Source organism: Natator depressus, chromosome 13 (assembly GCF_965152275.1).
Source record: "Natator depressus isolate rNatDep1 chromosome 13, rNatDep2.hap1, whole genome shotgun sequence".
NCBI lineage: Eukaryota > Metazoa > Chordata > Testudines > Cheloniidae > Natator > Natator depressus.
The window spans coordinates 7,136,951-7,164,065 of record NC_134246.1 but is presented as its reverse complement, the minus strand read 5'-3'; the positions used below and the strand labels follow the sequence as shown (position 1 = coordinate 7,164,065).

The 27,115-nt window shown below is 38.7% G+C and overlaps 1 protein-coding gene across 3 annotated transcripts in view; it reads right to left on the bottom strand.

The window, feature by feature from the left end:
* Positions 1 to 24,615, bottom strand: part of DIDO1 (death inducer-obliterator 1) — an 87,943-nt gene extending 63,328 nt beyond the window's left edge. Inside the window, exons 1-3 of one of the 3 annotated variants that reach the window (XM_074969590.1) lie at positions 24,143 to 24,308; positions 5,353 to 5,539; positions 2,958 to 3,156 (exon numbers count right to left, since the gene is read on the bottom strand). In XM_074969590.1, coding sequence (XP_074825691.1) covers positions 2,958 to 3,156; positions 5,353 to 5,517 — 364 coding nt within the window. In that variant the 5' untranslated portion in view covers positions 5,518 to 5,539; positions 24,143 to 24,308. Of the gene's footprint in view, positions 1 to 2,840; positions 3,157 to 5,352; positions 5,540 to 24,142; positions 24,309 to 24,507 lie in introns of those variants that run through there. The other 2 variants (XM_074969591.1, XM_074969592.1) reach the window with 2 other exon arrangements.
* Between the last annotated feature and the right edge of the window lie 2,500 nt (positions 24,616 to 27,115).

Below are 27,115 nucleotides of genomic sequence, written 5' to 3'. Positions count from 1 at the left end.
AAACTGATAGAGATTAGGAAACTGACCTGAAAAACAGCTGTCAAAATGGACTTTAGTGTTTTTATTTTGAATTCTGATACTTGTAATGATTTCTGCAAATTCTTCAATACAAGGATCATTTTTAAGCCCCTTATACGGGGAGTAGGAACGTGAATACATCTCTATAGCTTTGTAGTAGTTTATTATCTGCCATCTTCTGGCTATGCTTTACTAAGCTCTGGGAGCCTGACTGAATATTTCCAACATTTGTCATCCCTCCTGGCTAAGAATCAGAGACGCCTGCTCAAGAGTCCGATCTCCTCAGATGGAAGAAGAGGACAAGTCTACATTATTGTGGTTGGTAGAGGGTTGTCTAGAGAAGATGCTTCTAGACCTTTCACCTCATGATCTGTTCAACTGCCATCTAATTCAGTCACTGTCCCATCTGCAGAATCTGTATGAGAAGAAACCTGGAGAGGACAGTTACTCTCTGAAGATCTAATTCTCTTCTGGCATTTGGCCAATAGCAACATTTTCTTGTCCTTGTACTCGGTTTCTAAGATTCCTTTATCGAGAGATTCCTCAAAACAGACAATTTGTACTCTCTTCCTCCCCTCCCCGGTATAATTTGAGGACATTATCAGATGCTAGGACATCTCCCTCAATACCATAGGTCCGTAAGTAACTTCATACTATTATTACTGGTCCTGGGATTCTTCTGGATCCAAATCAGCTGAAATGTAAGGAGTCTTAATAGAAAGCCTCTTGTATCAGGAATGCCAGGATTCTGTACAAAGTGAGATTTCATGAACCCGGATTCAGCCCACACAAGGCCAGGATGGGGCAGAAATATCCTATTTTCTTTTTCATCATGAAGAATCTCTATCAAAAGCAAGTAATCTTTCTTCTGGAAAAAACAATGGCCCCTTGGATAAGTTTCACCATGCTGTCCAGAACTGCCTGTCACGTCTTGTGATCCCAATAGGGAGGCAATGAAAAGAAGTTAAGAGGAAGGTATTCCTGAAAATCTGAGGAGATCAGTCTGAACAATTTTAAGAGTCCAGGAGAAGAAAGTGTCTAATGGACTAGATTAGTTACTTCTGGGGTGCCTTCTCTAGATGATGTTTGGGAAGTATTTTCATTCGCCAGTGGAGCTGAATGGGTGAAGGACTGAAAGGACTGATTGTTTTAGTAATGTTGGTAGTTAGTAATTCAGCAAAAGGTATTACACATTCCCTCTAGAGGAGTCTCACTAACGGGACTGGTTAAGTATAATCTTGTTCAGGTCAGAAGAACTTCTCAAAGCCTTATCAAGAAATTCTCTGAAAAAAAAACTCAACACATTGAAAGGAACTCAGATAAGGCTGGTCCTTGATGTGGTCTTTGTCTCAAGGCTTCCAAATTGTATGTTGTGCCAGAGAAGAGTTCTGGCAAATAACCTGGAAATGTACAAGCTGAACTGTAGGGTAAAGCTAGTGTTGATGTGAGGGACACAGCTTCTTAGAATCCCTCTCCAGGTCTGAGAGAACAGCAGGAAGCAAGTGACAGAAACAACATACAAGCATGAGGCAACTTTATGAGGATCCAAAATAAAGAAAAATTTGGCATAAGATTATCTCAATCACTAAAGCCAGTAAGCATATGTGCTGCTGCATTTCAAACAAGTTTCATGCAATGTAAGTGCCTTGCTAAGAAGGAACAATAAATAAGTTTTGTGATCAGTAGTATGTGTGTTGCTGTTGTACAGTCATCACAGGATAAATAGGGATTTACTTGCACAAACTGGTAAAATGAAACACTATTTTCATACACTTTCCTTGGAAAGGTTATGGAATTTTATCCTGTCTGACTAATGAATTTTACACTATTAACACTCTGAGCCACAACTAAATTTTAAAACCATTATCAAACTCTGTTCCATATATGGAACTTAAGTCAATTGTCTCTACACTGGGAGCAGCAGCTCCATATGATTCGATTTTGCATTTCTTTCAAAAGTATCTAATGCATTATAACAAAACTGAATCATACACTTTATCCTATTTTCATTTTATGGTGATTCCTGAAGAAACTGAACAAATTTCCAATAGCTTCAGATATATACCCACAATTCCAATAGCTAGTACGTGAGGGGCTTAAGCATGCTAGCATGTTATTTTAAATCTCACTATTTTTACATCTTGCAATGTGCAGTCCTGATGAGATGGCTCCTGTTTCAAGCAGTGTACCAGCATATGCTACACTTGTAACATATCAGGCACGAACGCCTCTAGAGTTAGCCCATGACAAAATGGTGCCATGTATTTGTCTACTTAAACTAAAAATTGATGGCCTGAGAAGTTCTCTCTTTTTTAAAAAATATGCTACCATTTATAAAGTAATTAATAAAGCTAAAATAGGGAACTTTTCAAATCCACTTAACAGTGTTTGAAAACATAGAACTTACAAGATTCTCTATAAGACAACTTCAATGGGATTGTACTGTTGATATAACCATCAAGCTAGTGCATGCTTGAGCATCACTGAAGTGGGAAATGGCTAATAAGAATGCTGCAGTAGAATTAAAAGAATAATTAATTTTAAGCTAATAGTAAGGTAATAAAAATGATGAATCACCTTTCTAGCCTAGCTATTGGAGCATTCACAAATTATTTCTAAACTTGATGGAATTTTGTTAAGCTCTTTAGAAGATAACATTTAAAAATACATTACATATTTCTTTTTTAGTTTTAAGCATCTTATGTAGCAACAAGATTATAATTTTAAAATATTAGAAAACTTTAAATGGATATTAATAAGAAATTGAAAATTAAAGCTCTTCTGATGCAACAGATCAAACAATATTTTATATATTTGTTTACCTTGGAAGATGAAGAAATGTTAAGAGTACAGCAGAGGAAATCCAAATTCTGAGATTTAAATTCCAGATAAAACTTAAAGAAATAGGAAGATTCTTCAATGTCCTCTATATGCTTTACCTGACACAGCATTAGAGGTTGGGATGGTTTCTCCCTGTAGATCTAAATGAAAGGGAGAGCGAGAAGAGGGCAGCAGTCGTCGATCAGAGTCATTCAGCATAATCCCTAAAGCACATGCTGAATTTGATAATTCAGAAGTGCACGGTTCATCTTGATGACAATCCAAAGACTCAGATATCAATCCTCCAGTTGTAGGCTCCTGAAAGGAAAAAAAAATTAAAAGTTTATATAGTTTTATTAATTTAATTTACCACTCTGTATTACACAATTCCAACAGGTCAGACAACCTGGTATTGCTTTAAGTTGCTACAAAGTTCTCATTATTAAAAAATAAGTCTGTAAATTGAGATAGTTTTGGTAAGAAAACAGATAAAATAAAAGGCAACGTGCATCTGTAACACTTGAAAGCAACCTTCACATTTTGTTTCTTCATCAGTTTTTCCCCAGGAAATGGACTGAAACAGGAAGTAGCATTATTGTAAATGGGAAAAAACTACCACCAAAACTCCCCTGTTAAGACTGATTGTTCAGCTCCATAAGGCATGTAGCTTGTATACGGATACATTTGTTTGGAAGCCATTAAGATTTTCATAGCACAACAGCGTCCTAAATAGGAATTTAACAAAATAAGTTAACTCTAATAATAGTATTTAATAGCTCAGCCAGAGTGAAATTAAAAGATATAATCTATATTTAGATGTTTCTAACAGTACTGAAAATATAGAAAAACATTATCCTATTTTAAAGATTTTAGCCAAGTTTAACATCACTAATTGAAGCTAACAATCCTAGATAAATCTGATTAACACCAGCTAATTTTCCCTATAGCCAGATACAGATATCTAATTGAGAGTTCCCAGTTAGCAGAAGGATAAATTCTCTATTCTTTAACTTTCTCCTGGTCTTGTACTGTGTTTTCAAGACAGAGTTTAAAGAACCAAGCCAACATACCCTAACTGCTAAAAGACCGTGGTTTTTTGTGTCATTTATATCAAATATTTTACACTATAAAGTGTTTTAAAACAAGTCAAATGCAATTTTACAGCAAAAAAGTAGGCCTGGTCTAAACTTAAAAAGTTTTACCAGTATAACTATATTGGCAAGGAGTGTGATTTTTTTCACGGTCACAGTTATGCGCGTATAAACCCTAGTTCGGATGCAATTATACTGATATACGTCACTTTTTACCGGTATAATTTATTTCACTTTGCCAAACCAGAATAAGCTATACAGTTTAACTATGCTAACATAGCTAGAGGGGCAAAATTTGTAGGTGTGGACAAGACCATAGCTTCAAAGATTTAAAAACTAGAAATTAGTTAGTGGTTTAAAAGTAGGGAAGATTAAGAGTTCCAGATGAAGCTCCACAAGTGAGAAATTGTCCCTATGCTCATGTCCACTCTACAAAGACTCCCAAACCGGAACAGTTTTCAAAATCTATCTTTGAATATTTTTCAAGAAATATGATTTTATCAGCAGGTACAGCCTGCGTGAATGGGGCAAAACTTTTTTTAAAATGTTTCATGAAAACTAGACTAGGCCAAAGAAGGGCTGACAACCACCATTTGTTAAGAGATCTCCCTCTACCATAGGAGCTAACTCTGCTGGCAAAAACTTTTTCAAGATTATTTCAGAATCAGGAACTTACTTTTCTACAGGAACAAAGCTAACTGTTGTCCAGAGGAAGGTACAGAAAAGCCTAACCCAATTGGAGTACAGCGATCAGGCTTGGAACAGGAGGCAGGATAGAACCAATAAAGTCAGTTTTGAATTGAACTTGAACATAAGCCAGTGACAGAGAACAAAGATAACATGATTCCATTTCTTAGAACAAACAATGATTTAGGAGCAATTGCAAGAGGAACTGCAACAGTAAAGGTAAAAAGTGATTAAAACGTAACAAGGATTTCAGGATGATAAGGATGAATTCTAGTACTGTAATGTACCAGAGGTGGAGATAGGCAAATGTAAGGACAAATTAAGGACATGTACAATCCTACACGCCCCAACACATCCTCCCGACAATTTATTTGTTCAAATCAAACTGTCCAAGTTCACAAACCCCAGAGTCTTACAGCATATTTGCTATTTTTAACCACTTGTTACTACTTGGGAAATGATCATCTCCAGTGCCATTACATTTTCCAAATGAAAACAGAAATTTGCCATTCTTCTCAGCTGGTACATGAAATAGTAAAGCAATCCAAACAATTGTTCTATCACTGACAGCAACAGATAAACTAATGCTGCATGTGGACAAATTCAGGTTGTTCACTGCTTTCTAAATACTTCCCGTGTACATTTCAAGTCTTCCAAAAAACAAACAAATAAAAAACCCAGAGTAGTATAACCTAATTTTAAGAACCCTATTACTGTTTATAAAGGCATTGGGTACCTGCACTAATTTGTACTTTGCTTCATTGTCTGAATCAGTGGCTATATCCAAGGAGTCAGTGGTAGATGGCTGAAGACAGTCTGAATTTAAAGTGCCTTCTTCCACGATGTTGCTCCGTAATAACCGCTCAATCTCCCTGTTCAGAATCTCCAATTCATCACACATCACGCAATTCTAAGAGATATACCTGAAGGAAGAGGGAAAGTCAGCTAATCACTACTTGTTCAATTCTAATAAAATACCCTACTATTATTATACAACATATGCCACTGAATGAAAACTAAAAATTAAATATATGTGCCCTAACATATCTTATTTGAATCTTTCAGCTTGTAACATACTACTGACTTCAGAATGTCCTCTGCCGATTGTGCAAATAAATCCAGTTTAATAGTTTTGTGCCATCAACCAGAGTCAAGGCCATATACGGAAAATTATCTTCAATATATTTAATCTTGAGGCACAGATCTGATATTACTAATGCATACCTAATACTGCAGTCAGTATTCTCTCATGTTAGGGAACATTCTGATGTTGAATAGATATGGGGTTCTCAACCTCTTTCTGAGCCCCCCCCCCCCCCATGCTATAAAAACTCCATGGCCTAGAAAAACAACAACTGGTTTTCTGCATATAAAAGCCAGGGCCATCGTTAGGGGGTACAAGTAGGGCAATTATCTGGGGCTCCATGCCACAGGGGAAACTGCAAAGCTAAGTTGCTCAGGCTTTGGCTTCAGCCCCAGGTGGCGGGGCTCAGGGTCCTGGGCTTCAGCCCCATGCAGTGGGGCTTTGGCTTTCTGCCCTGGGCCTCAGCGAGTCTAACGCAGGCCCTGCTTGGAGGACCCCCTGAAACCTCCTCATGGCCCCTCAGGGGGCCCCGACCCCTGGTTGAGAACCACTGAAATAGATCATATTTTGCAATTTGTTAATAATTTTACTCAACCCAGTGGCAAGATTGCAAACTGCATTTTGAACAGGGAGTTTTAATTTAACATGACAGTTTCAAAACACCTTGGGAATGGAGGTTGTTTATAACTCTGAACAAAATGTTATGGTTGTTCTTTCAAAATTTTGTAACTGAACACTAAATTAATACAGCTTTGAAACTTTATTATGCAGAAGAAAAATGCTGCTTTCCCTTTATTTTTTTTTTTAGTTTACATTTAACACAGTACTGTACTGTATTTGCCTCTTTTTTTTGGCAGTCTCTGCTGCTGCCTGATTGCATACTTCCAGTTCCAAATGAGGTGTGTGGTTGACTGGTCAGTTTGTAACTCCAGTGTTCGTAACTCTGAGGTTCTACTGTACATATATTTGTACGCTGTACCAATCACTATGATACCTGACCAACATACATTTTAAAGTGAACACAAGATGATGTCTCTTTTTCTCTTCCCATTCTATATGGGGGTTAGAGGGTGGGAAGGGGAGTAGCATTTGTTTGTTTGTATAGTTAGGAATTTGGGTTTTGATTTATTTTTAAATATTTGATTTGTGGGAAACCTAGGTTGAAGAAGTGAGTTTTATATTTTATTTTGAATACACTGAAGATTATAGGCAATCAAATCTCTTCCAGAAGAGAGATCCAAAGTCATGGACTGGTTAGAGAAAGCTCTGTCTATTGCATACGTAAATCTCACTTTCGAGATCAACCATTCCACTGTATCAGCCAAATGTAGCTGTCATGGGAAACCAAAGTCACCTACGCTGCATCTACACTAGACAGTGTTACAAAAATAAACCCTACCACCTGTTCTATCATTTGGTAGCTGACCCTACGGGGAGTGTTGGCGTATACACCTATACTGCAAACAAATCCCTACAGCAGCAAGCCTTAGAGCCCTGGTCTACAGAGTCAGATTCAAGGGGTTCATGCTACAGCATGAAAAATAGATGAGAGGATGTTCTGGCTTGGGCTGGAGCTCCAGCTCTGAAATCCATCTCCCTTCCCGGGAGCCAAACCAGAGCCCAAGCCAGAACTTCTACATGGCCCTTTTTAGCACCGCAGCGTGAGCCTGAGTCTGTATACCTGGACTCTGAGACTCATTACTGCATGAGGGGTTTTTTTCCAGTGTAGACATACCTAGTGTAAACAAGGCTCCCGCACTGGACCCGTTTTTACGTTAGTTAAACCTGCTAAAAAGCAAGCTGAATTAGCACAGTAATAAAAACGTGTCCAGCTATAAGATTTGTCTACTATAGGTCTCTCAGCAGTTCAGCTGAGTAAAAGAACATTTTTGTAGATGCCATAAATCCTTGCATCCCTGACCTATTTAGATTAATACTTATTAAAAACCAGCAACTTAAAGAATATTTTTGCGGTATCAGACTAAATCATTTTATAATTGCTCTTTTTAACAATACATTACCCTAACCAATGAATTGTCAAGCTCCCACTGGCACTTATAATTATAGCACCTTCTATATTAGATAACCCCTATCGTCGTCATTATTCCTCTTTATTGTCACAACACTTTTAGAGGTTCTTTGAGTACATATACAAAAAAATAAATGTACAGAATCTCATTGATAGACAGCTGTATAAAAGCTTCTTCAAAAGCTTTTCTGATTTGCTCAATGCAAAGAGCTCCCATGATACCAATGACAAAAGTGACAGTGTCAAAAAGTTCAATGACCAACTGTAATTAAAATGTGTTTGAAATACAAGCCACAGTTTTAATAAATGTAGGCAAAAATCTCTCCACAGGGTTGAAAATAACTTAAAACAAATCCTAAATTACTGGGCTATATGAAGGTGGAGCATGGAAGGGATTGGGACAAAAGACACAGAGCTGCAATGTAGCACCTCCACCGCCACTACTCCAGTGTATGGTCGGGAAGTGCACATTACACCTCCTTTGTGTTACTTGGGCTCTTAGAGTCACTAGACCCACTTAACCATGAAGTCTGCGGCCCTTCCCCGGTCCACTTCTGAACCTCAATTTACATCTCAGCATAGAAGGAACTAATACAGAGACATCCCTCAGTAACATGCAGGAGAAGGATCCCCTTCCAGACCTGTCCTGGCTTCTCCTAACCAACCACACTGCAAGTTTAAGTAGTGCAATGGGCCTTAACAAGGTTTTCATCCTTTCTCAATTTCACACTGATGCACTGAACAAAGTCTCCTTTAAACAATTAAGCATGGTATCACTACATCTGTAGTCGACTGATAGGTACCTCCAACAAATAACTGCTCCTACACTGCATCGTTTTGCTTTTTCAAAATGGTAATGTGATCATATCCAAAAAAAAAAAAAATGTATATAGCGCAGATATTTTCTTAACACAAACTTGTAAATAAAACACAGGATATCATAAATAAGATTATAAATATTTCTAGATTATCTTATTACATCACAAAGTGTTCTAGTTTTATTCTCATGGTTACCATGTCATTAGAACATCTCTATAAATCAGAAGTCTAGTTGTTCCTCATGCTTCAGTTGAAAGCAATACTTGGAACCACACAAATTCTGCCAACAAACAACAAAAAATAACTTTAATATGAACATGTACGTTGTAATGGAAACGGAGTACAGAAAATCTACAACAAAAAGGTCTCTGGACTGGTACACACTAAGAAAGAAAAAAATTTTTTTTTCTTTTTGATCTTCTATACCAGTCCAGACCCCTGACTTCTCCCAAAACACTTCAAGCACCTGAGTTAGGGAAGCATAGTATCTCACAGGCAGCTGCAACACCCTTCTGCCAAAAACCACTTCTGCAAGCACCTGTACATTAATGTATAATGTCTGATGAAGTTTTACATGCCTTACAAATCTTTAACATCTTAAAAATTTCTTGGCTCAGATACTACTTTCTAAATGGCACTTTACTCCATGCTGAGATCCATTATGTAATCCTGTGGTGCCCTATGTATGTCTAACAACTGAATTTTACTCTGCTTTAGCAATTCTGGACAGAAAGCGGGCAAAGCAATTTTCTGCTTCAAATGGAATCTTTGTTCTGAATTCTGAAAGGGTCTAAAAACAAATGTAGCCAGGTGCAGAAATGATGGAAGACTCTCTACAAGACGGTACATATCAGTCTCCTATCCTTCAAATCAGTTTACAGTGATGAGAAACAGAATCTTTACCAATAAATATACTGAAACCCGCTCCCCACGGTCTCTAAAGGGGAGTTGAGAGAGCATACCAATTTTAAGCTCCAAGCATGAATCACAGCTTGCTTTACTGATCTCAGGCTGTCAACAGCCTTCAGAAACATCTGGGTGCCTACCCACAGGAATAGAGTTAACCATTTAACCATTCTTCTGAATCCTACAACTACTCTCCCATTTGCGGTAAAACCAAAAGTCTTCCAGTCAGCAATTTTGAACATATTGTGGGTTCTAGCATCTTAGTGGGTGACCACTCAGTTGATATTGTTAGTGACATCACCTACCTTGGCTCTGTTGTCGATAACATGGGCAGCATCAAGAAAAACTTGAAGCCCTCACTGCAAAACTGTCATCAGTAATGATGCATCTCATTAAGAACATCTTTCACAACCAAATACCCTGATAAGCAGAGAGATGAAGCTGAGAATATATAATGCTTCAATGGCTGGATGGTGTAAGACACCTGTCCCTCATAGGCATTCTACCCAGTAGTGCGCCAGATTTGGCTAAGGACAGATCATCATGGAGGCACATAGTACATTTGGTGGCCTCTAAGCTGTCCACCCAACAGCATGAAAACTAGCCTACACCTGCTGCAAACTGGACTTTAATGTTGGTAACAGTCAGGCTCATGTCTACCTGGCTTGAAGAAATTCTAGAATGGCAGCAATATTGCAAGACAATCTTTCCCTCCTCATGCCAATCACAGAATGACCTCCAAATTCTCTAGTTTTCTAGAAGGTTGATCACTAGACTTCAAACACAGTACACCTTTTCTACATTCAGCAACCAATTGAAAGAGAATCTTGTCAGATCCTCATTATGGATTGTTCTGCTAATCAGAAGATCTTGTATCACTAATAATATTATTGACCTAATCAAAGACATACTCATTAACTCTGGCAAGGCTACAATACACACAAATATGCAACTAGGAATGAATCTCAACCAGTAGAGGTTGATAGCAAAGATTCCTCTTCTCAACATACTGGCTTTAACAGGAAGAAGAAAACATTCACAAGCAGCTGTAATGGGAACCTCTAATAAATTTCCCAAATAGCTTCAGCATGAAATTGATCTGCTTCTTACCAGTTTCACAGTTGCTCAGGGAACTTAGAAACAGCACTGAAAAGGGACAATATTTGAGCATTTTTCACTCTGCAAACCATAGCATTGGAGTGGTTTCTCTAAAGGCTCAGGAAGACATCATGACCTCAAGTTTGTACACAGTTCACATTTGGATTATTATCTTCATATTCATAAGGGTTAGGTCAGACTGGCTCTTTGGACAATGATTAGCTATTGGTAGTTTTATGTGGTTATTTTAAAATAACATTTTAATGTTTCTATATACGTTATAGAGCCTGATAGTTTCTATACCCTGCACAGTCCTCTCACACAGTTCTTGCACAGCTGACAAGCTCCACAGAAAGTCCTGTCCCTGAGCAATTCTGAAAATATTCTTTAAAACAAAGGATATTCACAAGCCAAAAAAAAATCATGTCTAATTGGAATAGCTATCAATTACTTAAGGGGAAACCACTTTAAAATGCTGTCATTTCTTTTTTTTTTTTTTTTTTTTTAAACACATCAAAAAACCCACATTAAAGCTTGGAATTTCAAAATTATTACTACACTTAAAAGGTATGGGACCACACAGTTAATCTAAGATAAACATTCTTAATTCTGCCTTGGTAAAAACAAACAGACAGGTCTATCTTCAAGTCCTATACATCAGTGATTCCAAAGAAATGAAGAAACCATCTAACAGCAACGCTCCCTCCTGCAAATATACAATACGCTCCTAAAATATTTAAACCAAAGTGCATTAAGTATTCCATTATAGCCTGCCTTCTTTAAGACCACAATAAGGTTACATCTCTTCAACAAAAGCTGCTATATTCAGGACAATCACTTGGAATAACCCAGAAAAGCTTCCAATATAAAAATGTTAAACTGTGAAAAAGCATAGACATATAGCTATCAAGTCTGGGGCTACAATCCTCAAGACATGGACAAAAAAATCGGTAACTGAAATGCCAATGACGCAGTCTTGTGCCTGGGGGGGGTGGGAGGGCGGTCATCACACACAGGCAAATATTCAAATAAGTCAATCTGCAGATTTCTGTATCCACAGGATACCAACTTTGTGAAGACTTAGTAAAGCTTCTCTTCGCAATGTCACCATCTTACATGAATGAAGTAACGATTATGGATAGGTGGATTTACATACTTTCAATGCTAAATTTGAAGTGCTACACTACGGCCCTGATCCTGCAAAGCATTTAACTTTAAACATGAGTAATTCCATTAAAGTCAATTTATTAGCCCTAAAGAGGTACTATACGACTCTTAAGAGGAAGAAAAAGGTGTTTCAACTACCAGGATTTTAGGAGTAACAAAAAAAAGGCAGCCCCGCGATCCACTGTTTTTAATCATTGGAAGATGGGAGGAGTCAGGAGTGAATCTGTTAGTAGATGGCTGCATGTGAGCAAGCGGGTCTTTTCACAAGTAGGTGCATGCGCATGCATGCAAGTGTAAATGTGAGTGTGAGCTGATATGTATAGATTCATCAGTGAATATAAACAGGCTTGTGGAGGTGAAAAACAGAATAAATGGGATAAATTAAAGAACAACAAAGATGTTTATAGGAAAAGGAGGAAGAGTCAAAACATACAAGAGAAAGGAGAGAACATAGTAAAAAATAGGAAAAGAATATAAGGGGTGAAAAAGAAAGATGGAATATTCAAAACAATACAGAAAATATAGAACAATCTACAATAGAAAATAAAAATTGGAATTAAATCAAAAAGGGGAAACGTGATTATAACAAAAGCACAAAGTTATGTTTGTTCTGGGTATTTTTAAGTTTATTCAATAAAAAATTGATTGCCAATGCTACAGTTAGATACAGTACAAATGGTACAAAACTGTTTCAATTCCTTTAATTTGCAAGACCATACTTTTTAAGAGTCTGTGGCTATTTGGGAACATAGCAGCATTCGTAGGCTTATTCCTTGGGCAGTAAGTCTTGGGGAAAAAATTTCAAAATCGGAGTACAGTTCTTTCTATAATGATACTGAGCTTAAAAGAAAATTCCATTAATTCATTTTAATACCTTCAAACAGCGAAGTAAAAATTTACCAAAAAATAAGTTTAAGTTTTCAGAACAGAACAGTTTTAGAAATACTCATCACTGTTTCGGTATGTCCAGGCAGTGATTAAAGATGGGTGGAACACAGAAAAATCCCTTAAAATATGTATGGAGTAATACGTTTATTGGCTTTTCTTGCAGAAGTCAAATTTCTACTGCAGCCTATTACAGTCTCCCATTGTCTACTACTTTTGACAACAATAAGAGGTGCAGTTATTAGTATAATCAAAATGGATATTTTAGGGCCTAGGCCAACTCATGGTAGTATATATGTAATCCTATGAAGCACAGACGTATGTGGAAGGCACGGCCCTAATGGACCCGTGTCTTGATCGTTAGGGGACAATCCCTTTTGCCTTGCCTACTTCTGGAAGTCTGCATTTAACCAGCCTTGCTATGGAAGATTTAGAAACCTTTCTTCCAAAACTTGTGGAGGAACATTAAATATTGCACATTGTTTCCCCAAAGGCTCTTAAATTCTAATACTCATTAATCAAAGTAAGAAGTGCTGAAAATTATCTCTTATAGGAAGTATAAAATATTTTATTTTTGTTAGTATTGCAGTCAGTACAGCCTCCAAACCGTGAAATGGACTTTTATTGTGGTTCATGCATTATCAGCAATCTAACTGAATTCCACCTGTAGAATCATTGAGTGGTGATGTTGAGAGAGAGAAAGAACCCAGCTTGACTTACAAATCCAAAAGGAGTTTACAAGTTACAAAAATATACACTTACTTGCAAACTTCACAAATTTGGAGTAGGAGACAATGAACATAAAAACTCCAAATGGCACTTTTTACAGACGCTTTTCACTATCTAAACATACTTTGATGCTTTTTGATGCAGCTTCTGTTAAATCTGGATCTGCCAAAAAACCCTGAATTTTTGGTCCCACTAAACCGCTCTGTTGATCAAGGAAATCCTGAGCTGTTGAGCATAAGAATGACTGTTATACTCCATTATTTGTCAACAGCATTTGGAAGGTCACTGTACTGAAATAGTCCATGAAAGACACTGAAGCTGCAAGCAAAAGTCTTCACTCCCTTCCCACTCCAAACAATCCTTCCCCCATCTCAAGGAAGTTTTAACTATTTTAAGTACCTGAAAATATTACTTTGTCAGTTGTTGAGTATCATAAAAAACAGCTTCAAACTTGGAAAAAGGAATCCCTCATGAAGCCCTGCAGAGATGGCTGTAGAACTCTTCCACAAGCTTCTGCAGCTTTTTGCTGCTGAAAACACAAAATCTACTCAAATACTCTGATGAGAAATTTCAGCATTTAACACACACATAAACAAACACCATGATTATCTTCATTCATAACTGTCTCTACATGTAAATACTGCCATGGGGCTCATTGTAATCAATGTTTACCACTCTTGATGTTTGTGTTAGAAGGCTTTAATTTCACCAAGATCTAATGATTTATGTATAAGACTTAAACACGTAGTAATATAGTCTTTGTTAGAACTAGAAGTTTCACTACTCTTATTGATATCATATTGTGTAGTTTAGTTTTCCTTTAACTGCCACTAGTAGTTATCTTGTAGAAGCAGCATACTTGAGGAAGTAGTATCAGGAGCAAGCTTTCTCACAGGTGCCTCATTAAATGGCACTTTTACAACTTCCCTATGATAAAACAACACCATTTGCTTTTTTTTATTTTCCACTCATACAGTTTGATGTGGCTGTCTCAAAGAGTTATTCCAAATCACCTTCAACACAGTGGACTAAGACGTAAATATTCAAATGGGGACATCTACATCAGTATCAAGGTAAGCTGAGTTATCACTAATACAGACAACTTTTTGTAAGATGCATTGTGGGGGGGGGGGGGGGTTAAACGTGCATTTAAGTAATGACAAAAGTGTGATGACAAAAAGACCTCCATACATTTATCCCATTATCAAAAGATAAGGAGCCAGTATAACCGCTCTTTATTATAAATACTGACTGGTTCATCATTTTCAATCTCAATTCAGGGCAAGAAAATTGAATTCATATCAGATCTCACCCCAAATTAGCAATACTTTAAGATTTATCTATAATCCTGTAGTACTCTGAATTGATTACTATAAATACCCAGGCATTAAAAATAACATGAATTCCTGCACAAACAGAAACTGGTCACATCATTAACTGAAACAGCGTTAGATGAAAAAGAAATATATAGATTACAAATTAATGAAGAACAATCTGTGTGAAAACAAATACTTTATTAACTTAAGACAGAACAGTGTCCGCAGTCAGACCTACATTTCTTCTTTTACCCATATCTTTTTTCTATTTTGTTCTTCTTGCTCTTCCTTCTTCTCTATTGCCTTCATATTTATTGAAATACATAGCTGTACAAATAGTTTTCATGACTGACTTTTTTGTTTTTTCTTTTCATACCTTTTACATTTTACTGTTATAGGATTTTATATCCTGAAATTTTAATCATACCATCCAGTCGATAGGGACGTTGACTGGGAGTCAGGAGACCTGGGTTGGAGCCTCAGGTCTGCCACTGACACCTTGAATATCCTTGGTCAACTAACTTGTCTGTGTCTTAGTTTTCGTGTAAAATGGGGCTAATGCTTATCAGCATTAGTGTGACTGTATTCACAAATAAGAATAAAGTAGTGAAAAATATTCCATGTTAGAATAACAGTTCTTTATCATGCTAAAAAGTGCATGTCATTACAAAAAGAAAAGGAGTACTTGTGGCACCTTAGAGACTAACCAATTTATTTGAGCATAAGCTTTCGTGAGCTGTAGCTCACGAAAGCTTATGCTCAAATAAATTGGTTAGTCTCTAAGGTGCCACAAGTACTCCTTTTCTTTTTGCGAATACAGACTAACATGGCTGTTACTCTGAAACCTGTCATTACAAATGAACACAATATTAAGTCACTAAGGCTTCCTTTGTAATTTTGGTCTATGAAGATATTTTGTGTGCTCGTCCATCATGTAGTTATCTTTAAAAGATCTGATGCTTAAAATAAATACTTACATAATAAAAGTATGTTGCAATGTTTGTAATTAACTAAGGATTGTGAAGTCGACGAACATGAAAGCTACTACAGAAAATGTAATACCGTAACTTCCTTTGTAAAGTGCTTTGACACCTACAAATGGAAAATACTACATAAATTCTAAGCATTAGGACGCTTAGGAAAACACGCCTACCATATCACTTACTTGCAATACTATCTGGTTTAAAATAAATCAATCAATCAATCACACAGTCAAATTCCTTCATATTTTCCATATAGTAGAACCTCAGAGTTACGAACTCCTTGGGAATGGAGGTTGCTCATAACTCTGAACAAAATGTTATGGTTGTTCTTTCAAAAGTTTATAACTGAACACTGACTTCATACAAGCTTTGAAACTTTACTATGCAGAAGAAAAAATGCTGCTTTCCCTTAATCTTTTTTATGCTATGTATCAGTATCTTCATACTCTTGGACATCCTTTATATCCCTGGAAATTGAGATGTATCATTTCAATGAAGAATTTTTTCAACCTGATAAAGTTTTTCCAATAAATGCACAAATACATTTACAAGAGTCTGTTCTGTATTAGCACAGTGGAGCCGATTAAAGTACATTTATAAGGCATCAAATATAACAGTACAATTCTGATATCAATAATATTTCGGACTAAAAATGCCTGTCTATTTAAATTTAAATAGCTGTTCTATTTCAGGTTTCAGAGCAGCAGCCATGTTCGTCTGTATTCGCAAAAAGAAAAGGAGTACTTGTGGCACTTTAGAGACTAACAAATTTATTTGAGCATAAGCTTTCGTGTTCTATTTCAAACAGCTAACTCCATGTCAAATTAAACATGAGTACATTTTACAGCAAAATGAAAGCCAAGCCAACGTGGTAGTTTACTTTAAATTATAGATAAAAAGGAAATAACCTTTAGCAGTTAAAAAAAGTTGCCCCTCAAAAAATAATTAATAGCGATACAGACTGAGCGAATGTGTTACAGCATAGTTAAGGAACTGTAAACCATCTCTTCTTATAACTCACAAGTATATGATGGCACCATTTAGCATGATGTCCCCCCAGTGACTTAGCTGGAGCTAACAAATATTCAGCAGAACCCTTGATAGGACAAGGTCTTCCATATCTCCACTTCCGTTATAGAGGTAAACATTAAACTGCTTCTGGTACTGGGAATTCCATGATCGAAGTGATACAGTACTGGGGAATGGTTTTTATTATAATAAAATATACCTTTGCTCTTTCTAAAGCTTTTCTCACAAACTGAAAGTTTCTTCCTCATGTGCTCCAATCAAATGTTCCTCACAACAGCAGTTCTCAACTCAGTAGGTTCTCAGCAGTTCTCAACTCAGTGGTTTGAGCATTGGCCTGCTAAACCCAGGGTTGTGAGTTCAATCCTTGAGGGGGCCATTTAGGGATCTGAACCAAAAATTGGGGATTGGTCCTACTTTGAGCAGGAGGTTGGACAAGATGACCTCCTGAGGTCCCTTTCAACCCTGATATTCTATGATTCAACCAGGTTCCGGGGCCCCTGGGGGGCTGCAAGCAGGTTTCAGGGGCTCTGCCAAAATAAACCAGAGAACAGGGCCAGCATTAGACTCACTGGGGCCCAGGGCAGAAAGCTGAAGCCCGAGGCCCGCCGTGTGGGACTGAAGCCGAAGCCCGTGCAACTTAACTTCACGGGCCCGCGGGCAACTGCCCTGCCTGCTACTGCCTAATGCCGGCCCTGGCTTTTAATCTACTGGATATGGAGAAAAACAGTTGTTGTGGCACAGGTGGCCCATGGAGTCTTTATAGAATGGGCCCCCCCCCCCCCGCCCAGGAGAAGGGCTCAGAAAGAAAAAGGTTGACAATCCCTGCCTTACAATATGAACGTCTGAAAAGGAGTGGGAAAGCAGTCTAAATCTCAGTGAGTAAGAAAGGACTAATGTACAAATCATCATTATAAACAGAAAAAATGGATTCAATTGCCAATAAAATCATGTTATTCTAATAGATACAATATGTTTATGAAAAGCTAATTAAAAAGAAGCAAAGAAATAAAATTAGCAAATGCGTTTTTCATGTTAAGTGTTACTGTCAGTAAATGATTACCGAATCAGAACCTAAATTTTGTTTGACAATTTAAATGGTAATCCTGGCTGTGGTAAACTGGGTTATCACCATTCTAGTACCCCTTTTACCAAAGCTGCTCTACTGTCTGCCTCCGCTGAGGCACATAGATTTCCCAAGCAGCAGAAGAGTGAAACTGACCTGATTTATGTTAGTCTGGCCGCTGCTCCTAGGGTTCTGAACAGCAGAAGTAAAACTAATAAAGACTCTAGAGAATTTTCACTGGTCTGCTATTTGGTAAAACCCTGAGCAGCAGCAGACACTCCTGAATAATCTGTCTGCAGACTCTGGAAAAGAGTACTGCATCACTTTACACAGAAGAAAAAAAGTGAAATTTTTCTCCCCATTAGGTAAAAGCTTTGAATCTGCAAAAGTCAATGATAGTTGTCCAGGAAAACGTCCTACTTGCCCCAGGCAAGTAGCTTTTTCATGTCCTGACCTTAAGAACAGTAAAACAAAACTATAATTTACTAGCTTCATATCAAACCGTCACTGGATATTAATATTACATCGTCAAAATACTGTAGTTTGCAGTCCTGTTGTAGTCGTGCTGGTCTCAGAATATTAGAGACACAAGACGGGTGAGGTAATATCTTTTATTGGAACAACTTACAGACCTCAAGAAGAGCTCTGTGTAAACTCAAAATGCTATCTCTTTCACCAACAGAAATTGGTCCAATAAAAGATATTACCTCACCCATTTTGTCTCTTTAATATACTGTAGTGTTTAGCATACTTTCTCCAATATGCTGCAAAAGAGAGCTTGTATACTGCTTATGCAATACAGTTTGTTCACGATTTTTCAAATTTGAATTACTTACCTGCACTATAGTTGAGTTCTGCTATTGAACTTCCTGATTAGCAGTGTTCAAAATATATTTCCAGCAAGTGCGCAGTCAACAAAGAGTTTCAGCAATACTGATTCACAGAACTTGGCACTCTTCCCTTTGAAGTAGTATTAACCAATTCTCCATTATGCCATTTGGGGACACTACACTACTGAATGCACAGTGGTTGTTTTAGAATAGGGGCAAATCAGTGGTCCTGACATTAAAGACTCTATGGGTGTTTTTGTCGTTTTTTGCACAAGGGTAGGGGTTTTATTCCCAGAATTTAGATCAAATTCCCATTTGGATAATTGAATTCTGCCTACCTACAACTCATGTACTAAGCAACAGTGTAAAAAACAGTAAAGAAGGCAGTATAAATCATTAATGAGTGAAATGGGTCCTAAAATGGTAATAGTTAGCATAAAACTTAATAGCTCAAAGATTGACATGTGCCATAACCATCCAACTGATAAGTTTGGGTACTGACATATGCAGAATTGTAGTATGTCCAGAAAACTAACTGGCCTCAGGGTAGGTGCATTAAACACTACTTTTAATTTCTGGGTCCAGGAGCACAGCTGTCATAAGAAACCAGAAAAAGGTGCATTTAAAGTATTTAAAACAGGCAGGATGCTTAATGTGAAACATTTTGATAAGACACTAATTTTTAATTTTTAAACCTCCAGAGCACATCTCTATAATGTGTCAACAGCCTGGCCTGGTAAACAGAGTTCTGATTATATCAATGTACAATGTTTCTCAAAACAAAATCTGTAATTATTGTTTTGTCTCTGAAATATACATGGCAAGGATTTGTAAACCTGTTAAAACTTTCCAAATATATAAAACATTTACAAAAACAAACAAAAAACCATCTCCACAACACAGTATCACTATAGCGTGAGATGCTATTCTGATCTTATAATGAAATATACAGACACGAGGGAAAATGCTGACCTCATTACAGTCAATGGAAGTTTGGCCATTGACTTCAATGGGGCCAGGATTTCACCCACTACTACAATTGTTTCTAAAGTGGAACATCTTACTTAGTTTGCTCCTGTCTTTAATAAAATTATACTTGGCTCTACAGGAATGTCTTAGACTAATATGAATTATACTTTTCCCATCAAAGTTTTGCATGGAAATAATGCTGATTTTTAAACCTTTATGTTACCATTTAAAAACAAAAAGCTGCATTAATGTAGTATTTGTAACAAACTATCTAAAGTAGGGAAGTCCGAAATGAAAGTTATCAACTTCATTCTTGACTCATCACACTGTGCTTAGCTATTTAAAAATATAATAGTGAAAACAGTGAAATATTTGAATACAACAAAAAACTAACCTCTCTGCTAGGAGACACAATTGAGTGAAATAACCTGTACACAAACAAAATCTGTCTCTCAGAATATTGGCTATATTTCCGGATTCAAGTCCTGCTTTGTCACAGTTACACTGGACGGCATTGGACAGTTCACCATTAGTAAAGTGCGGACAGTGCTTCCCTATTTCATAATGGTATTATGAGAATACAGTCATTAATGTCTGTGAAGCATTCAAGTACTACAGAGACTGGGTTTACATAAGTTCCTGGATAGGTAAAATATGTACCCCTCATGCCATATTTGGTACTAGACTACAGCCTCTACTTGTGAGACTAGAGACCCTCCAAAGCACACTCAAGTAGCTACCCAGATATTCTTATATAGGGAGAGGGACAGGCCTTGTCTACACTAAATTCCTTTCTTTAAATTTCTCACCATTGCTACTACCAGCATTCCTAGCAACATTGGGAGTATTAGGCCATGTCTATCCGTACATGCAGCTCTACCACTGCAGCTTGCGTGGTGAAGACATTTTATGACAACAGCAGAGAGCTCTTCTTTCAGCATTAAAAAAACACCTCCACCAGTGGCATAAGCTGTGTCAGCAGGAGAAGCTCTCCCGCGGACATAGAGCTGTGTACACGAATGCTTATGTCGGTGTAATTTATGTCGTGCAGGGGGGTGAAATATTCACACCCCTAAGCAACAAAAGTTTTGCCCACAGGCCGTAGTGTAGACATAGCCATAGGCCATATCTACACTACCACTTATGTCAGCAAAACTTATGTTGCTCAGGGGTGTGAAAAAACACAGAGCGAAATAAGTTTTGCCGGCATAAGTGGTAGTGTGCACAGCGCTACATCGGTGGGAGAGCTTCTTCCGCCAACACAGTTACCGCCACTCATTGCGGGGTGGTTTAATTATGTCGACAGGAGAGCTCTCTCCTGTCGGCATAGAGAGGCTACGCGAGAGATCTTACAGCAATGCAGCTGCATCGGTACACCTGCGCTGCTGTAAGGTCTCTAGTATAGACATACCCTTAGTTAAGAAAGGCCACCAGTGATCTTTCTACATTAGTTTTGCCAGCACTGGTTGCACCAGTTGGAAACTTGAAGGGGGGAAAAAAGTCTAGTAGTGACAACCAAAAGGAAGGCAAGTCCCAAAATAAGAGAAATACAGAAGCTGGGCTAATAGCTTATAATGCTCAACTGGAAAAAACTAGGGAGAAGAGGGTGAGAATGCACCACAGTAAAAATGGGAAGTCATCTGCCTAGCCTAGCTGAAGTTCATGGCTGAACTGAAGATTTAGTACAAGTTCAGAATCCAGTTTTACAATCATAAAAAACACAGACTGCTTTTTGGTTGAAGAACCAAATATAATTTACTCTCTGAAAATGACTAATACTTTTTTTTCTGGGTAAGTCTCTCTCATTATCACCTGGTTATTTAATTAAAGTTGGGTCTTAGGAATTCAGAGTTTTATGTAATATTCTGAAATCAGTTAGTTCTACTCGCATTACTTTTTTAAAAAAATACAACACTGCTAATACAACACACAATTGCAGCTAAACTGTCCGTAAAATACTTTGAAGATTAAAAACACTGTGTGAAGAAATTAATTGTAGTATTCTAGTCAATAGACCTCGCATATTAACTGAACACCTTAAAAACCTACAGCTCATTGTATACATTCTGAAATATTTAAACTCCATAGTCCAAAACAAGTTTGTTTAACTAGACACAATACTTAACTAGTTTAGTGTCTCACCGTATCTTAAAACCTTAAACACTATTTTAATGATTCAAAACTCTAATCCTGCTCTCACAGAAATCAACAGCAAATATTCCATTCACTTCAAATTGCAGGATTGTGCCCCAAATGACTGAAGTCACACAGCTTCAAAGGAGGCTGAAAGTTAACATAATCCTTTGGTCTTCCTGTAGAGTGAATCTAAACTTTCAGTGCAGTCTGTTTCTGAAACCCCCTAGAAAAATCTAACAGCTAACTCTGAAAAGGTAATTTGTGCATGGAAGATACTATTACATTTGTTTTTATGGAAAGATCCAAACGCCAACTATCCATTTCCAGTCTTTAATATGCTAAAAAAATTGACCACGATCTAGAATACATATTTAGGCACGGAAGGATTCTATTTTTATTAATAATGTCAGTAAATGTAGATTTCACCATACACATACAAAGCCAGGAAAAAATATTTCCATTGATAATAATTGATATTTACAGATAGGGAAAGTAAAAAAATGCTGCTTGAGAACCTATTAGAGTTTGATTTAAAGACATTTACTTTTAATATTTTGACTTGTGATGTTAACAATTTGTGTTTTAATGTTATAAAGCTTAAACTTTTGGAATCTCAACATCTACAGTCATTAAATGACTGTGTGGCCCCCCTCCCCGCCATCATTTCCTGCAACTGTGAAATTTTAAATTAATAAAATAAGACTTCGCATTTTCAGCTGAATTTCATTTATTTCTCCTCAACCAACAATTCAATTGGTTGTATGGTTAATTAAATTGCTAGAAACTAAAAACATACTTAGAGACTAAATTAATTTACATTACCATTTACAGAAATACCACCTGTCACTGAAATAAGCAACAATGAGAACATTCTTTAAAAAAAAAAATGTTCATCTGATGACCAACTGCTAAATGAATAGGGTCCTACCAAATTCACGTTCATTTTGGTCAATTTCATGGTCACAGGATTTTAAAAATCATACATTTAATGATTTCAGCTATTTAAATCTGAAATTTCATAGTGTTGCAATGGTAGGGGTGCTGACCCAAAAAGGAGTGGTGGGGGAGTCACAATGTTTTGTAGGGGAGGTTGTGGTAGTGCTACTCTTACTGTTTGCGCTGCTGCTGGTGGCGGCACTGCCTTCAGAGCTGGGCAGCTGGAGGGTGGCAGCTGCTGGCTGGGAGCCCAGCTTTGAAGGCAGTGCCGCCACCACCACCAGCAGCTCAGAAGTAAGGATGGCATGGTATGGTATTTCCACCCCTTTTTCTGCGCTGCTGCCTCAGAACTGGGCCCTCAGTCAGCAGCTGCCATTCTCCGGCCACCCAGCTCTCTATAATATATGGTAAAAACAGACAAAAGACCAGATTTCACGGGGGAAGCCCAGATTTCATGGTCCGTGATGCATTTTTCATGACCGAGAATTTGGTAGGGCCCTATAAATGAACACTACATTAAATAGAATTATGTAAGTTTAAATATTTAAAAAATAACTGTTTCTGAGAAAAAACGAAAGATAGGTTTATCCATCAAGAAAAATACAGCCCTGAAGAATTATGGATTATATCAAACCCTTATGATATACATAAAATAGGTCAATTTTTTTCCTGAAATTCCTAGAGGGAAGCAGATCCCAGACCCACACAGCAAAGTAAATAGGGTGTTATACTGTGTTTCAAAAGTGATCATGTAAACTATAGGAAAAATTAAAATATTGTTTCATATTTTATATGGCAATTTGCATCTCAAAAGGATCACAAAGCATTTCACAAGTTCAAACTGACAAACTACAAAAAAAGAATTACTTCACCCATCACTGAAATGCAGCAAACTCTGGGGTGAAGCATGAAACCTATTCTAGCTGTTTTTTAATTGGATTGAATCTACAGGGGCAATTTAGAAAGGAAATTCTTGCAAAAAGTAGCACAGGATCCTTAACGGTGCCAGGTAATCACAACGGTAATTGCATCCAAAAAATGGCACCTAGCACCATTAGAACGGGAGAAAGGAAAAATGCAGAGGCTGGGAAGTTACTGAATACTTTATAGGAAGCCAAAAGAGTTTCAATTTCTTGGCTTCTACCTTAAGACTAAATCACCAAAACAAGGTGAAATTCACCTCTTCTACGGAACTCACCAACAGAGATTGAATTTACTTCCAACTCCCCCAGGAAAAAAACACAAAGCACCCGAGCTCGGATGAATTTCATTCCCACCCACCAAAGGACCCCCACATCAGGACGACTCTGTCTCCCCCCATTTCATCACTCCCATCAAACGACCTCCCAACTCCGGGTCCCCGGCCCCGAGCCATCACACCACCCGAGCCCCCTCTCATCCGCTATGCGGGGACGGGGGGAAATAATGGGGCAGACGGATCGTGACATCACAGAGAAGTGGTCTGACTTCAGCTCGATTATGATGTCGATCCTCCTGTATCTCAACGGTCACTTCGCCTCCATAGCGGAGAAACCCGCCCCCGACACCTTGCTCCGTCCGGCGAGAGCGACGTCCCCTCCGCTCCGGCCCGACAGCCCTCACCGCTTACAGGGAGGCTCCTTTCGCTTCCCTCAGGGGCCTTGCATCGAGCGGCCGGCCTCCTCTGGTACCGCGCCAGGCCGCCGACTTGCCCGCAGAACCGAGTCGGGCCGACACTACCCCTGAAAGTAGGGCTCGCTGACCCTCCGGGGGCCCTGACGCCGCCCTGCCGGGCCTGCCCTCCTCCATTTTCTAATCAGGCCCAGCGCCCCCAGGCCGTAGGCGGCGGCCACCCGTTCTCCTCACCCCCTGCCTCAGTGCGGGCGGTGTGCCCGGTGTCCCGGATTCCCCTCAGGCCGCCTCTCTCACTCACCGTCGGGAGGAGGGGACAGATCTCGCCGCCGCCGGGCGCCTCAGCCGAGTCGAGCCGCCATTTCCTCCTCGCAGCAGCTCCTCAGCGCTAGGCGCGGGGCACCACTCCTCCCCAGCTACCATAGAGACTGACATGGCGGCGAGGCGTGGCCCAGAGAGTCAACCGGCCGGCGCTCCCCTCTCTCTTCTACACACTGCTCCCGTGAGGGCTTCTGGGGCGTTGCGGGCAACTACTGTTCGGCAAATATAGAGCGCGAGGAGGGGGGACGCCTGCGCAGCACTGCGCTGCCTCGGGGGCAGGAGGGGAAGTGCCGCGCGCACTCCTCAGGGGCAGGAGCGCGCTCTGCCAAGCCATCACGTCGGTAGCTCCCTGCAGGGGCGGGCAAAGGGCTCCACGGCGGCAGGGCAGGGGTCTGCTGCCAAGGGGGATGAGACAGCGAGTTTCGTAGGGGGGATAGCCAGCGCAGTAACCTCTGAAGTGAGACGTATCCCCAGGGGGCAGCTAGGGGAACCCCTCTCTTCCTACTGAAGTGCAAACACCAGCTGGCACCACCACTATGGCAGATGCCCTATTCTGATGCAGTGGTGGGAGTCAGGACTTCTGGGTTCTCTTCTTAGCTCTTCCACCGCCTTCCTCTGTGACTTTGGGCCGATTAACCTCTCTGTGCCTCAGTTTTCCCAGCTGTAAAAAGGGGGATAATTCTTACCTCACAGGAGTTAAAGAAGTTTAATTCATCGTTGGCAAGGTGTTTTGAGATCCTAGGCTGAAAGGCACTATAGCAAAACTAAATATCTTTACTGTGACTTATCCTGGGGAGTAAACATAGCTTCGTCATATGGTGATTTTACACTTAATAGGGCAGAGAAACTGCATCTGCCTGGAAACAACTGTCCAGACCCAAGACAGGCCCCATTCCCTCCTCCCTCAAAAGCATTTATTGTATTTGGTTGGATGACTAAAATTGCAAATCAGGAAGTAGCACTCTTTGGTAGACCCAGCTGCCCATACCAACAACATTTTTCATATCTGTTTATTCAATGACAATGTTAATCTTCCTTACTGTTATCTCCTTTCCATTTTGTTGTAACTGTAATTGCACTTGAAGTATCACTTAATCACTACTCAGGTTTCAGAGTGGTAGCCATGTTAGTCTGTATCAGCAAAAACAACAAGGAGTCCTTTTGGCACCTTAGAGACTAACAAATTAAAATTTTGGGGAGCCAGTGGGAGCTGCGATCGGTCGAACTTGCGGACGCAGAAGGTAAACAAACCAGCCCGCCCTGCCAGGGGCTTTCCCTGAACAAGCGGCTTTGAGAACCACTGCTCTACACTGAAGATGCCTAATAAACTCTGTTTTATTTTGAAATAATTTACTATTTAACATATTTTGTAAAAAAAACCCTAAATACTGATAAACTCAATCTGTTATCATAGAGTTTGCAAAACCAGACTAGTTGGGATTTGTCTTGGGGGGTAGAGAGCTGGTGTCAATGACTCTAAAGTTTGATAGACACTCAAGGACCATTGTTTTCCAAAAAAAGTACTTTGCCACATGTAAATATACAATGTATTACAGAACCAGACAGGTGCTATTTTTTGCAGTTGTTTTCTGTAAAACAGTGATCCTCTAAGCTACTTTTGGGGATGGACCTTTGTGCTTGCGCAGAGCCCCGTTCATTTCAATTGATTTCAATGGAACTTCATGCAATATAAGGACTAAGAACATAATCAGAAAATATAGTAAAAATAAAAATGTGTTTAGTACTAATGCTGTAAAACTATTCGTTTCTGATAAATTTATATTTTGAAGCTGAATATATAAAAATGATTGAGAGAGTATAGTGGTAAAAACCCTGGATTGAATGTGATGTTAGATAATCTGGGTTCCAATTCCCAGTGCTATTAACTTCCTTTTGTGACATTAGCTAAGTCAGCCTCTTTGCCTCTTTTTCTTCAACCATAAAAGGAGGGTAGTAATGCTTACCTCACTTGTAAGGATGTAGTGAGGCTTAATTCATTATTGGTTGTAAAGCACAGAGATCCCTTGATGAAAGGTGCTACAAAAATACAAAACATGATTATTATTAAAAGTAGACACCACCACCTTAATTTTGTTCTGCAACTACAGAGCTCCAGTGAACTGAATACCTTGACCTATTTGAAAAAAATATTTCAAAGTTTTAACAGACCAAATTCAGCTGTGATATAATCTCTAGAATAATAGGGAATGTAGTGAAAATGCTAGCACTGTGGCATTTGTTGGATAGATAAACCAAGTAATTTACACAGCACGCAAGTAAAATGTGAATGTGTTCCAGGAAAAAGAATAGGAGTACGTGTGGCACCTTAAAGACTAACAAATTTATTTGAGCAGAAGCTTTCATGAGCTACAGCTCACTTCATCGGATGCATCTGTTAGTCTCTAAGGTGCCACAGGTACTCCTTTTCTTTTTGCGTATACAGACTAACACGGCTGCTACTCTGTTCCAGGAAAGTAACTACCAAACAAGTGTAAAAAATCATGCACCACACTATCTTCCACACAGGTCCTTGCAGTTGTATTTTTTATTATATGCACCCTCTATTGTTCCCTCCATGTATTAAGTAA